We start from the raw sequence: 14,575 nt of genomic DNA on the forward strand, positions 1-14,575 counted from the left end.
AGTCCTGTCTGTCCTTGTGTCCCAGTGCCTCCCAGTAATGCCTTACGCACAGTCACAGGCCTGGTTTGTATTCACCTCAGCCCTGGGTCCCCTCAGTGAGCCCTGGGTCCAGGGCATCTTCAGACGGCGGTTTCCTTGGCGCTCTCTTCCCCGTAGAGAGCCTGGGTGGGTGTGGGGGAAGGAAGAGATCTTTACCTCCCCCACGTCCTCCTCCAGGTCCTCCAAATCCTCCTCCTCCTGTTTGTTTATTTTCTAAGTTGTCTGCATTTTTGAAAATATCAGGTCTTTATCTAATTCTGTTGCCAAGTGAACGTTTGCCTGTATTTTTCTTGGTTTGCTATTGGTTTCTCTCTTTATGATGTAATTGAAATGCCCAGAAAGCTCTTCCTGTGGGGTACAAGGAGAAGAACAGGTAAACTTGCTTGAGTAGCTAAAAATATCTCTGAAAGGGTCCACAGGAAACCAGTGACATTATTTGCTTTCAGGCAGGGACCCTGGGTGGCTGGGGCAGGAGTGGGACGGAGGCCGTGCCCTTTTGTACAGTGTGATTCAAGAACTATGTGATTGATATTCCCTGAATACCCACTTTCCCCATGAAGGCAGAGATGGGGAAGGTGCTCAAAAGCATGGGGAAAAGGTACCAAACCAATCCAGTTTAGTAAGCATAAGTGTAAGCTGATCATGTCACTTTTTTCTTTTAATTAAGAAAAAAAAAGGAAAGCAAGGATGCAGTCCGCTGTCTGCCTGCGGGCGTCCAGTGTCTTTCATTCTGGGGTTTCCTACGCAGGAGTTTGTGACCTGCTTCGGAGTGTGCTCAGCCTTTATTGAGTAATCACCTTCAGGACGTGTGTACTTATTTGTTAGAAATCTTACACAATTCTGATTTAAGGGGAGGTTTTTGTATAGTGTGTATTTTGAAACTCACAGTAGAGAGTCTTGAATGACTGCGATCATTCCTCTCCCAGGAATGGGGACTTTGCTCTCTTGCCTGTTGCTTCCTAGCTAAGCGTGAAGTCTGACCTCCTTTCCCTGAGTCGGAACAGAACTAGGCCAGACTGGTAATAGCAAAGGTTTGAAGGTGGGGAAAGGAGACTCGTGGTTCATGGAGCCTTGGGAAATCACTCACCCATACCTTGCCTCAGTTTCTTCATCTGTAAAATAGGTATGTTACTACCTACTTGACAGTGTTGGTTGGAGAATTAGAGACTTTATATAAATCATCTAGCAAGGAACCTGACACCTTGGGTAGATGCCTAAAAATGGTATTATCATCATTATTGGTTAGTGTCTCTTGACTTTAGGCCCTTTGAAGGAGTAAAGGATACGAGATTGTTTCCGTTGAGAATGAAAGGTAGATGTTTAGAGGAAGGAGGAGTGTATCAGTGATCTGTTGGTGTGTAATGAAGTGGAATGTGCGCACCTAACTGCTCGGCCCCGGGCTGGCCCCAAGTTTTACGTAATTTAGAAGTGCACATTTACCTGCTGCACCCGAGATCTGGGATTTACTGTTGTGTGAAGAACATTTCTATTTAGTACAGTTTCAATAGGCTGCTGCATCTTTTTTTTTTTTTTGAGTTATTGATAGGTTACAATCTTGTGAAATTTCAGTTGTACATTAATGTTTGTCAGTCATGTTGTAGGTGCACCACTTCACCCTTTGTGCCCACCCCCCACCCCACGTTTCCCCTCGTATCCACTAAACTGTTCTTAGTTCATAATTTTAAATTCCTCATATGAGTGGAGTCATACACAGATTGTCCTTCTCTCGCTGGCTTATTTCACTTAACATAATTCTCTCAAGGTCCATCCATGTTATTGCAAATGGAATGATTTTGTTCTGTTTTGCAGCTGAGTAGTATTCCATTGTATATATGTACCACATCTTCTTTATCCGTTCGTCTGTTGCTGGACACTTAGGTTGCTTCCATGTCTTGGCTATTGTAAACAGTGCTTCAATAAACATTGGGGTGCATAGGACTTTTGGGATTGCTCTTTGGATAAATACCCAGTAGTGGGATGGCTGGATCGTATGGTAGTTCTATTTTTAATTTTTTGAGGAATCTCCATACTGTTTTCCATAGTGGCTGCACCAGTTTGCATTCCCACCAGCAGTGTATGAGGGTTCCTTTTTCTACGCAACCTCTCAACATTTGTTACTATTAGTCTTAGATATTTTTGTCATTCTAACGGGTGTAAGGTGATATCTTAGTGTAGTTTTGATTTGTATTTCCCTGATGATCGGCGATGATGAGCATCTTTTCATGTGCCTGTTGGCCATCCGTATATCTTCTTTGGAGAAATGTCTGTTCATGTCTCCAGTCCATTTTTTGATTGGGTTATTTGATGTTTTGTTGTTGAGTTGCAAGAGTTCTTTATATATTATGGATATTAAGCCTTTGTCAGATATATGACTTGCAAATATTTTTTCCCAGTTAGTGGATTGTTTTTTTGTTTCAATCCTGTTTTCCCTTGCCTTGAAGAAGCGCTTTAATCTAATGAAGTCCCATTTGTTTATTCTTTCTATTGTTTCCCTTCTCTGAGAAGACATGGTGTCCGAAAAGATCCTTTTAGTACTGATGTCAAAGAGTGTACTGCCTACGTTTTCTTCCAGAAGCCTTATGGTTTCAGGTCTCACCTTTAGGTCTTTGATCCATTTTGAGTTTATTTTGGTGAATGGTGAAAAAGAATGGTCATTTTCATTCTTTTACATGTGGCTTTCCAGTTTTCCCAGCACCATTTGTTGAAGAGATTTTCTTTTCTCCATTGTATGCCCTCAGCTCCTTTGTCAAAGATAAGCTGTCCATAGATGTGTGGTTTTATTTCTGGGCTTGCAATTCTGTTCCATTGATCTGTGCACTTGTTTTTGTACCAGTACCATGCTGTTTTGATTACTGTAGCTTTGTATTATGTTTTGAAGTCAGGGATTGTGATGCCTCCTGTTTTGTTCTTTTTTCTCAAGATTGCTTTAGAAATTCGGGGTCTTTTGTTGCCCCATATGAATTTTAGGATTTTTTGTTCTAATTCTCTAAAGAATGTCATTGGAATTCTGATTGGGATAGTGTTGAATCTGTAGATTGCTTTAGGTAGAACGGACATCTTAACTATGTTTATTCTTCCAATCCATGTACATGGAATGTCTTTCCATCTCCTTATGTCGTCATCCAATTCTCTCAGAAAGGCCTTGTAATTTTCATTATATAGGTCCTTCACTTCCTTGGTTAAATTTACCCCAAGGTATTTTATTCTTTTTGTTGCGATTGTGAATGGTATTGTATTCTTGAGTTCTTTTTCTGTTGGTTCATTACTGGAGTATAGAAATGCTACTGATTTATGCAAATTGATTTTATACCCTGCAACTTTGCTGTAGTTGTTGATTACTTCTAAAAGTTTTCCAATGGATTCTTTGGGGTTTTCTATATATAAGATCATGTCGTCTGCAAACAGTGAGAGTTTCACTTCTTCCCTCCCTATTTGGATTCCTTTTATTCCTTTTTCTTGCCTGATTGCTCTGGCCAGGACCTCCAGTACTATGTTAAATAAGAGTGGTGATAGAGGGCATCCTTGTCTCATTCCTGTTTTCAGGGGGATGGTGTTCAGTTTTTGCCCATTGAGTATGATGTTGGCTATGGGTTTGTCGTATATGGCCTTTATTATGTTGAGATAGTTTCCTTCTATGCCCATTTTGTTCAGAGTTTTTATCATAAATAGCTGTTGGATCTTGTCAAATGCCTTCTCTGCATCTATTGAGATGATCATGTGGTTTTTATTCCTCAGTTTGTTGATGTAGTGTATCACGTTGATTGATTTGCGGATGTTGAACCATCCCTGTGTCCCTGGTATGAATCCCACCTGATCATGATGTATGATTCTTTTGATGAATTGCTGAATTCTGGTTGCCAAAATTTTGTTTAGAATTTTTGCATCTATGTTCATCAGTGATATTGGCCTGTAGTTCTCTTTTTTCGTGGTGTCCTTGTCAGGTTTTGGTATCAGTGTGATGTTGGCCTCATAGAATGTGTTAGGATGTGTTCCATCTTCCCTAAGTTTTTGGAATAGCTTGAAAAGGATAGGTATTAAATCCTCTCTGAAAGTTTGGTAGAATTCCCCAGGAAAGCCATCTGGTCCTGGGGTTTTATTCTTTGGGATGTTTTTGATTGCTGTTTCAATCTCTTTCCTTGTGATTGGTCTGTTCAAATTGTCTGCCTCTTCTTGAGTGACCTTTGGGAGGTTGTAGGAGTCCAAGAATTTATCCATTTCCTCTAGGTTATCCATTCTGTTGGCATATAGTTTTTTGTAGTATTCTCTTATAATCTGTTCTATTTCTGCAGAGTCTGTTGTTATTTCACCTCGCTCATTTCTGATTTTGTTTATTTGAGCTTTCTCCCTTTTTTTCTTTGTAAGTCTGGCTAGTGGTTTGTCAATTTTATTTATCTTCTCAAAAAACCAGCTCTTTGTCTCATTGATCCTTTCTACTGCCTTTTTCGTTTCAATAGTATTTATTTCTGCTCTGATTTTTGTTATTTCTCTCCTTCTGCTGACTTTGGGCTTCATTTGTTCTTTTTTCTCTAGTTCAGTTAGGTGTGCTTTAAGGTTGCTTATTGCTGCATCTTGAGGATAGGTTTTCTGTGGGTCTTCGTAGGTTAGAATGAAAGGAAGTGAGAGAAGAAATTGAAGTAGGAAATAAATGTGTTCATTTGGTCCAGCAAATTAGCTGGTCAGCTTGTTCAGTTTGTCTAATGAAAACGGTTTTGGTGCTTTCCCTATTTCCTGTATTTTGCGCCACTCCAAACATGATTTTGAGATCTCCTGATTTCATAACAAACGCCAGGCCTAAGTGGTGCTGTTGTCAGCTGAGAATACTGTGTCAATAACGGATCAGGATGGGAGCCTGTTTCTTTTTCTCCCTCCGTCACTCTCTTTTCTTTGTTGGCGGGAGGCAGAGGCTGGGACTACTGCTCACCCTGTTGTAAAGCCGCTGAGCAAGGTTGGTGTAGGTGCTGCCTTTGACTTTGGTTACTGTTACCAGGCCAGCCACTTTGGTCACTGGTGTTTCTGAGGGGCCTGCCCCATATCCAGCACTTGGTCATTGATTGATTGATTGAGGAAGATCAGCCCTGAGCTAACATCTGCTGCCAATCCTCCTCCTTTTGCTGAGGAAGACTGGCCCTGAGCTAACATCTGTGCCCATCTTCCTCTACTTTATATGTGGGATGCCTACCACAGCATGGCTTTTTCCCAGCGGTGCCATGTCCGCACCCGGGATCTGAACCGGTGAACCCCGGGCCGCCAAAGCAGGACGTGAGCACTTAACCGCTGTGCCACCGGGCCGGCCCAGCACTTGATGTTGTAGAAAATTGAGAGTGAGGCAGTAAGCTGCTTACTCTGCCTGCAGTGATTCAGACACAGAGTGGTGGTAGGGTTTTAGAGGGAAGCAAAATTTAAGCTAGAAATAAATATGATAGCTAAAGCAGAGGATTGCTTTCCTGACTGGTGCACTTACAAGCTGGAAAATTGTGTAAAATATCAACCCACCAACTGTGTAGCTCATTGGCTCTTTGTTTTGGGCTTCAGTGTTCTTCCTGATAAAAATAATAATTATGTTATTCTGCTGTGGTTGCCAAGCGTTCATGCTTCTCACTCCGCTTGTGATTGTAAAGGATTCTACAACGTGAACTGCTTTGTCGGTGATTTACTGTTTCATAACATTTGAGTGTTATGTTATCTGTGCTGATTGTCGTTTTCTTCTCTTACTTTTCAGAATGGACTGCTGAATTATGAAGTATTTCAGACCCAATAGTAGAACATCGCTCTGCCACTCACTCCTTTATCTCCTACTAGTTATTTAAATTGGACTTTTAATATCCTCCCAGCTGCTCTTCAGACACACATGGTGCATTGTTGCCATTCCGCGGATTGCATCTTTGAAACACAGGCTCTTAGTAACCTTCAGCAAACAAAGAGGCCACCTCCTGGATACGTTTACCGGGGGCTGTCACCCTGACTGCCCTCTAGCTTTTGCTGCATCTGGATTTGAATTCCACCATGGAGCCGCGCATGGAGTCCTGCCTGGCACAGGTGTTGCAGAAGGATGTGGGGAAACGACTGCAGGTTGGCCAAGAACTCATAGACTATTTTTCAGACAAGCAGAAGTCTGCTGACCTTGAGCATGACCAGACTATGTTAGATAAGCTTGTGGATGGACTCGCTACCTCGTGGGTGAACTCTAGCAATTACAAGGTAAGCTGTGCTATACCAGGCACTCTTAGAAGTGGCCAGGCTGCCTTGGTGAATCAAAATTGGGCCTTAGGAAAAAATCCTTTGTGAGCAGTGAACATGATTCCTTGGCTTCCAATAAGACACTCAGTCAGGTTGTGGCTTTTGGGCATTTCATTCTAGAGCAAGTAGAGTTTTCTTTGATTTTTGTTGGAAATCAAAAAAGCCTTATCCTTTAGCACTTTGAGAGAAGGCTAACTGAACAGATAAAGAGAGGCTTTTATGTTGGAAAGTTTACAAGCACTTGCAGCCTTGAAGTTAAAGTGAATATTGTGTCTTGCAGCAATGGGTCATGAGACCTCGGTGAGTGGCCCTTCGTGTGAATAACAAATGTCTTCACTGATTTTCTCTGGGGGATGGAATTGGCAATAGGATGTGGAACGTTTTACCTTCAGGTTACTGGTTTGAAGTTGGCCCAGGTGCCTGGCTAGAAATAGTCTGAGTTGCCAAGGATTCTCCTGTGACCTGTGTGTAATGGCCTGGAGGATGTCCTTCAGGTTCTGAAAATCAGGGCTCTTAATGCGGCCTTGGTGGGTGGGAGGGGGCAGCAGGGTCCCATGACCCACGTGAGTTGTGACGGGTGCCCATATTCCCATTCAAGGACTGAATTTTCATGAATGAAACTGGGCAGGACTTGAAGTGCTGCAGAGGTGTCGTTCTCCTTGCCTGCCGCCCCCCCATACTGTCTTTTAGTTTGCCAAGAGGTGGCCCCTTTAGATCAAGGTTGAGCTGGAAGAAAGAGTGGGAACTTTGTATAACTGCTACTAGGTGCCATAGACGTTGTGAAAGGGGCTCACAGGAACAGAATCTTTCATAGTTTTTTATTGACCCAGTCTTCTGAGATTGATTTGCACTTGGAAACTGGTGCCTACCAGATTCCTTTGTTTGTTCTGATTTAGACTCTGCTTTCCAAATACTTAAGCCTCTATCTCGTCTAAGAGTCAGCAGGCCTTATACTTGTTAATGATGTTACCGAGGACCCTAATATTTCACTTACAACTGGGTATAAAATTTATCCTGTCTTTGGAAGCTGAGCTTAGAATTTTACTGATTCATCTGTTTATTCATTTAGCTGAAGTTAGCAAGTGCTTCTTATGTGCTCAGCACTGGTGCTGGATGGTGGGAGTGTTACAGAAATGAGAGGTGATAGTCGAGTCGATACGTTTTTGAGGTCTGTGACACACCTTGTCTGTGTTTAAATCACGGCTCCACCACTCTTTCTGTGTGCATATTACGATGCTTCTGGCTGAAAGTGCCTGAAAACTGACTCAAAGTTTCTATAAGGAGGTTGAGTAATTCCCATTAAGAATTTAAGAAGGCTGCAGTAAAGGCAGTGTCCAGGGAAGAAGAGTGTCCGTGTGTCTTTTACTTGAGAGGAAACCTTCCTCAGAAGCTTGCCAGCAGACTTTCACATCACAGTGGCCAGAATGGCTTTGCGTGCCCACCCCGGCATCACTGGGAAATTGACAGTGTCCACGATTGCTTTCAACCATCATGCTTAACCTCCTGGCCTTAAGAAGGGGTCCACCCTCCACTGAATGAAGCATCTGGTGTGAAGGAGGGGGAAATGCTTGACCAATGTCTGACTCCTGTTAGGAAGGAGGTTAGGGACAGGACTGAGGTAACACGCATGTTAAATAAGTAACCTATGGAGTGTGTTAGACTGCGTGAGCTTTTTTAACCTCTCCAAGCTTTAGTTTCCTCATCTGTAACGTTGGGATAATCAAGTTATTATAAGCACTCAATGAAAGAGTGTGTATAAAGCTATCACACGCTTGCCACCCAATAAGCATTCAGACATCAGCAGTCGCTGTCAAGACTTGCTTCCTGTCTTTAAGGAGCTGGTAGTCTGGAGGTGGGCAGTGACAAATAAGCAAATGATTATAATATAGTATCATGCGCAATCATAGAGAGACAGAATTGGGTGGGAAGAGTCAAGAAGAAAGGAGTAACACTGCCTGGAGGAATCCAGAGTTTTCAAGATTGGGTAGTTTTTCCAGAATAGCATTTGCAGGGTCACAAAGGAGTGAAAGATTAAGACTTGACCCTTTGTGACATAATTTCTAAGAAAGACAGGTTGGTGCAAAGGAAAGATGGGGTTTGCTCCCCAGTTGCATGTAATCACAGACAAGTCACTTTACCTGTCTGTGCAGTGCAGCTGTTTGACTGGATACACTCTCGGGAGGCTTCAGGCCCTCTTATCTTAGGTGACTTCATGCAGATGGCTTTGCGGTCAGGGCCCTGTCTTATGGTTCTAACTGTATACACTGCTGGCCCCCGCCACCCCCTCTTGTTTATGAGCTCTTTAAGTGTGGTGACAGCGTGCCTCATTCACACCTGGAGCCCACAGCCTGGACCATAGTAGGAGCTCAACGAGTACTGGTGACACGAGTGAACCCAGGTGTTTAGCGAGGCTGCTCCGCAGGCGTTCCCAGTAGCTTTACCAAAATCTGAAAACGTTTCTTTTAGTTCCCCCTCACTTTTTTTTTTTCTCGATGATTGATTAAGATTTCTCATTCAGAGCCTGAGGTACGTTTTAGGTTTTGTTTGACATGTTTGTATGTTATGGATTGAAGGGATTTGCTTTATGTTAAACAAAATGTTGAAGCTTGGCTTCTTGAAATTTTTTGTTTTTAATTAAGGACTGAAAGGAGGAGAGAAGGGAAGTCATTTTCACCTTCCAAAACAATGGTATTTGGGTGTCGTTATTCCTTCTGTTAACAGGGAACGTAGATAAATGCCAGCCCAGTGTCTTATTTAGAAAAACAGTTGGGTGGAGCTTGAGTTACTTTACATTTGAGTGTTAACGTGGTTGACAAATCTATTAGGTACTAATTGCAGTTTAGTAGCTACCATTTATTGCCTGCTTACTATGTGTTAGGGATTTTATCTGTCTTATCTCATTGAATTTTCACAACAGCCCTGCAGGATAGATGGTGGCATCCTGATTTTATACATGAGGTAACTGAAATTACCCAGAATTAGGAGGTAATTTCTGCTCGTGGTTATGGAACTGGGATGTAAATGTAGGTCTCTTTGATTTCCTAGCCACTGCTCCTTCCATAAGAACAGGGGTCCACAAACTTTGTTAAAGGCCACATAATAAATACATTAGGCTTGATGGACCGGATGGTCTTCTTGCAAATATTCAACTCATTTGGGCCATTATAGTGCAAAAGCAGCCACAGACAAGAAGCAAATGAACTGGATGCTGTGTTCCACTAAGAGTAATTTACAGGAACAGGCGGAGGGCCAGTGTGGCCCGTGGGCCGTAGTTTGCCAGCCCCTGAACCCGAACACTGAGCACCTGCTGTGTGTAAACACTTTTTCTTCAGTGCTGGGAACCAATCATGATTCCTCTGGGAGAAGAGTGAGGCTGGTAATTTGCATATAATTTGGGAATGGGGGTTGCATTCGTTTAGGTTAAACAGAGCACAGTTTGTTTTTGGAGCATTTTATATGATATTTCAGGAAAACGTGCTCTTTTTAGCTCTTTCGCTGACTCCTATTAGGATCAGTATGCATTCTCCTGGCGCCACTCGTACCTGCTGCGACCTGGCTTTAGACTTTCTCGGGTAATAGAAGTCATCCTGGGGGTTGAGTATTTGGTTATTTAAATAATGCCCTCACACAGCCAGAACACCGCAGGGCTGCCCGTGCGGGTGCTGTTCAACCTGCCAGGACTCAGTGGGTTCTGTGTTGTCACAGTGACCGTGCATGGCATGGAGGGAGATGGGAGACTTGTTTATGAGCCTTCTTTTCTGGACTACTCAGACATTAAAAATAAAAACAACCAAACAGTTTGAATTTGGCTGCCCTCGTGGATCTGGTCTCCTCTTCCTGTTTTCCTTGATTAAAACTTGAAGAAAGAGAAGGATGGTGGGGTAGCTTCCTGCACGTACCTCCAGCTACTTTTGTTTTCTTCCCTCCTCCCTCTTGAGGTGAGAAGGGATGAAAGGTAAGAGTGGTCTGACCTGGAGAGGCTGCCTGGGCGCCCTGGAGGGGCTGAGGGAGACCGGTGCTGCGCAGGTTTCCCACTTGATCTCGACAAATTTTATCCTGCCGAACGGCGCGGTACTGGGCGGCCGCACGGATCCTCATGGGGCCGGCTCTTCCCCTTCCAGTGGGCTCGGTGGAAACACAGCATCTTGAGGGGACCGGGTGCTTTTTGTGAAGAGAGGCCCACAGTCCTGTCTTCGCAGCTCCCAAATCCCAACAGCTCTGAAAAGCTAGTGTTTTTCATTTGTCGTTTGACCTGAAGTGAACTAACATGAGCCTCCTTACAGTCTTTATTTACTTGCTTAGGGGATGTTTTGCTGCAAAAATATTAATATGTTCGATTGTGGGTTCCTGCCCCAGATTCTGTTCGAGGGGATATATATTTATTTATATATATAAAACTGTGTGCACTATTTTACCTTTCTAAAACCTGAAAAATTCTGTATTCCAAGACCCATCTGGCCTCCAGAGTTTTGGATAAGCGATTGTGGACCTGTATTTAATGTTGTGGAATAATAATGAAAGCCCATGGTTATGGGACCGTTACCGTGTACCAGAAGTTGTGCTAAATGTGTGTTCATTTTTGGCTTACAATTGACATATGAGGTAGATACTGTTATCTTCATCTTGTTGAAGGTGACAGAGCCAGTAATTAAGGTTTCTGAGATTTGAATCCAGGCGTTTAGGCAACAGTGGAAGTTAATTAAATGCTTGCGATGTGCCAGATACTGCCCTGGGGGCTGGGCATCCAGTGGGGAAGACAGGCCTGGTCCCTGCCCTCACAGTGCGTGCGTGGCCAGTGGGCGGCCAGTCTAGCTCTGTCTCCATCTCCTGTGTGTGGACTTCATCCCTGTGCACTGCTGTCTGAAGGCCCGTGCTGTGCTGCCTTGTATTTGAGATGTGTAGGTTCCCTAGTGACCTAGGGTTTCCTTTGTCCGTGCCCTAGCAGTCTTTATGGTCCAAGTGGGGGACAGGTAAGGCAGATGAGGGCAATGCCCAGTGGTGGATGGAAATAACTGGCTGTCCAGTTGCATCGTTGGAGCATCTGTCAGTGCTGTAGTGTGAACAACAAAAGCGCCAGGGTGTGCTTCATCGGAGAGGTAGAATTAAATAGGGCCGGGAAGAATCAGGAGGAGTGAGCTGCACAGGTGCAGAGGAGCCTCTCTGCCTTTCTTGCTCCTCCCTTTCTGGGCAGCGCTATCTCTACGGGGCTGTAGAAGATCTCGTCTCTCCTTAAGCTTCTTTACAGAGCACAGTGTTACCCCTGCCCTGGATCAGGTGCCGTTTGGGGGCGTGAGGGGAAGGTGTTGACAGATCGGAGAGGTTACTCTTGGTTCCCGTGGCTATCTGCAAAACCTTTGCTTTCAGTGAGGTTTTTATTTTCTCCCTTGTGTCCTTGAGAGGAGAGCCAGAAAAGATGATTGGATTCAGATTAAGTGACTTCTGTTTCTTTTTCTGGCCTACTGCTCGGTGGTGCCATCAAGTGATAAATCGCGTCAGAGGCTGTTCATTCTCCCTAGGTTTTCCCTGTAGTGTTGTTCTGTCGGTTGCAAGAGGTGAATTTCTGGGTGTAGTTTAAAAAGACAGGTGCCTCAATCCTCAACAAAATTTTGGCATACCGAATATAGCAATACATCAAAAAGGTTATACACCATGATCAAGTGGGATTTATACCAGGGACACAGGGATGGTTCAACATCTGCAAGTCAATCAACGTGATTCACTACGTTAACAAAATGAGAAACAAAAACCACATGATCATCTCAATAGATGGCAGAGAAAGCATTTGACAAGATCCAACATCCATTTATGATAAAAATCCTCAATAAAATAGGTATAGAAGGAAAGTACCTCAACATAATAAAGGCCATATATGACAAACCCACAGCCAACATCATACTCAACGGACAAAAACTGAAACCCATCCCTCTCAGAACAGGAACAAGATAAGGGTGCCCACTTTCACCACTCTTATTCAACATAGTACTGGAGGTTTTGGCCAGAGCAATTCAGCAGGAAAAAGAAAGAAAAGGAATTCAAATAGGCAATGAAGAAGTAAAACTCTCGCTGTTTGCAGACGACATGATCTTATATATAGAAAACCCCAAAGAATCCATAGGAAAACTATTAGAAACAATTAACAGCTACAGCAAAGTTGCAGGGTGTAAAATCAACATACATAAATCAGTAGCATTTCAATATGCTAACAATGAACTAACAGAAAAAGATCTCAAGAACTCAGTCCCATTCACAATTGCAACAAAAAGAATAAAATACCTTGGGATAAATTTAACCAAGGAAGTGAAAGATCTATACAACGAAAACTACAAGACTTTCTTGAAGGAAATTGATGACGACATAAAGAGATGGGAAAGACATTCCATGCACATGGATTGGAAGAATAAACATAGTTAAAATGTCCGTTCTACCTAAAGCAATCTACAGATTCAACGCTATCCCAATCAGAATTCCAATGACATTCTTTACAGAAATTGAACAAAGAATCCTAAAATTCATATGGGGCAACAAAAGACCCCGAATTGCTAAAGCAGTCCTGAGAAAGAAGAACAAAGGTGGAGGCATCACAATCCCTGACTTCAAAGCGTACTACAAAGCTACAGTAATCAAAACAGCATGGTACTGGTACAAAAACAGGTGCACAGATCAATGGAACAGAATTGCAAGCCCAGAAATAAAACCACACATCTATGGACAGCTAATCTTCGACAAAGGAGCTGAGGGCCTACAATGGAGAAAAGAAAATCTCTTCAACAAATGGTGCTGGGAAAACTGGACAGCCACGTGTAAAAGAATGAAAATTGACCATTCTTTTTCACCATTCACTAAAATAAACTCAAAATGGATCAAAGACCTAAAGATGAGGCCTGAAACAATAAGTCTTCTAGAAGAGAATATAGGCAGTACACTCTTTGACATCAGTTTCAAAAGAATCTTTTTGGACACCATAAGCCCTCAGACGAAGGAAACAATAGAAAGAATAAACAAATGGGACTTCATCAGACTAAAGAGCTTCTTCAAGGCAAGGGAAAACAGGATTGAAACAAAAAAACAGCCCACTAATTGGGAAAAAATATTTACCAATTTATTTATCCGACAAAGGGTTAATCTCCATAATATATAAAGAACTCACACAGCTCAACAACAAAAAATCAAATAACCCAATCAAAAAATGGGCAGGGGACATGAACAGACATTTCTCCAAAGAAGATATACGCATGGCCAATAGACACATGAAAAGATGCTCATCATCACTGATCATCAGGGAAATGCAAATCAAAACTACACTAAGATATCACCTTACACCTGTTAGAATGGCAAAAATATCCAAAACCAAGAGTGACAAATGTTGGAGAGGCTGTGGAGAAAAAGGAACGCTCATACACTGTTGGTGGGAATGCAAACTGGTGCAGCCACTATGGAAAACAGTATGGAGATTTCTCAAAAAGTTAAAAATAGAAATACCTTATGACCGAGCCATCCCACTACTGGGTATCTATTCTAAGAACCTGAAATCAGCAATTCCAAAAGTCCCATGCACCCCTATGTTCATTGCAGCATTATTCACAATAGCCAAGTCATGGAACCAACGTAAGTGCCCAGCAACTGATGACTGGATAAAGAAGATATGGTATATATATACAATGGAATACTACTCAGCCATAAAAAAGGACAAAGTCGTCCCATTCACAACAACCTGGATAGACCTTGAGGGTATTATGTTGAATGAAATAAGCCAGACAGAGAAAGACAAACTCTGTATGACTCCACTCATAGGTGGTAGTTAACATATAGACAAAGAGAACTGATCCGTGGTTACCAGGGGAAAGGGGGGGGTGGGGGGAGGGCACTAGGGGTGAAGTGGTGTACCTACAACATGACTAATAGTAATGTCCAACTGTAATTTCACAAGGTTGTTAACTATCATAATCTTAATAAAAAAAAAAAGACAGGTGCCTCTGTTGTAAGTAGAAAAGGTACAGTGAACAGTATTAAGCAAAAGCAAAAAAACCTCAGGAAAAGTTATTTCAAGAAAATTTATGTGGATTGTCGCGTAAAAATGGTGTCCTTGATGTATGTAATTAATGGAATTTCTTCCAAAATACGTGTGTATGTATATGCGGGGGCAGCAAAATATATTGGCAATAATTCAGATTTGAATATGAACAGTATGGATTCCTGTCCTGGCACTGCCACTTAGATTTTTGAGCAGGTATCTTTCCTCATCTGTAAAATGGGTCATGGTGTCTACTAGAAAGCGTTGTTATGAGGATGCAGTGAGCCA

General features: G+C 42.6%; 1 protein-coding gene across 46 annotated transcripts in view; it reads left to right on the forward strand.

The window, feature by feature from the left end:
- Positions 1–14,575, forward strand: part of CLASP1 (cytoplasmic linker associated protein 1) — a 256,363-nt gene that overhangs the window by 21,220 nt on the left and 220,568 nt on the right. For all 46 annotated transcript variants that reach the window (XM_070240668.1, XM_070240633.1, XM_070240648.1 and 43 more), the window contains exon 2: positions 5,759–6,237. In XM_070240668.1, coding sequence (XP_070096769.1) covers positions 6,043–6,237 — 195 coding nt within the window. In that variant the 5' untranslated portion in view covers positions 5,759–6,042. The remainder of the gene's footprint in view (positions 1–5,758; positions 6,238–14,575) is intronic.

The sequence above is a fragment of the Equus caballus genome, chromosome 18 (genome assembly GCF_041296265.1).
Source record: "Equus caballus isolate H_3958 breed thoroughbred chromosome 18, TB-T2T, whole genome shotgun sequence".
Taxonomy (NCBI): domain Eukaryota; kingdom Metazoa; phylum Chordata; class Mammalia; order Perissodactyla; family Equidae; genus Equus; species Equus caballus.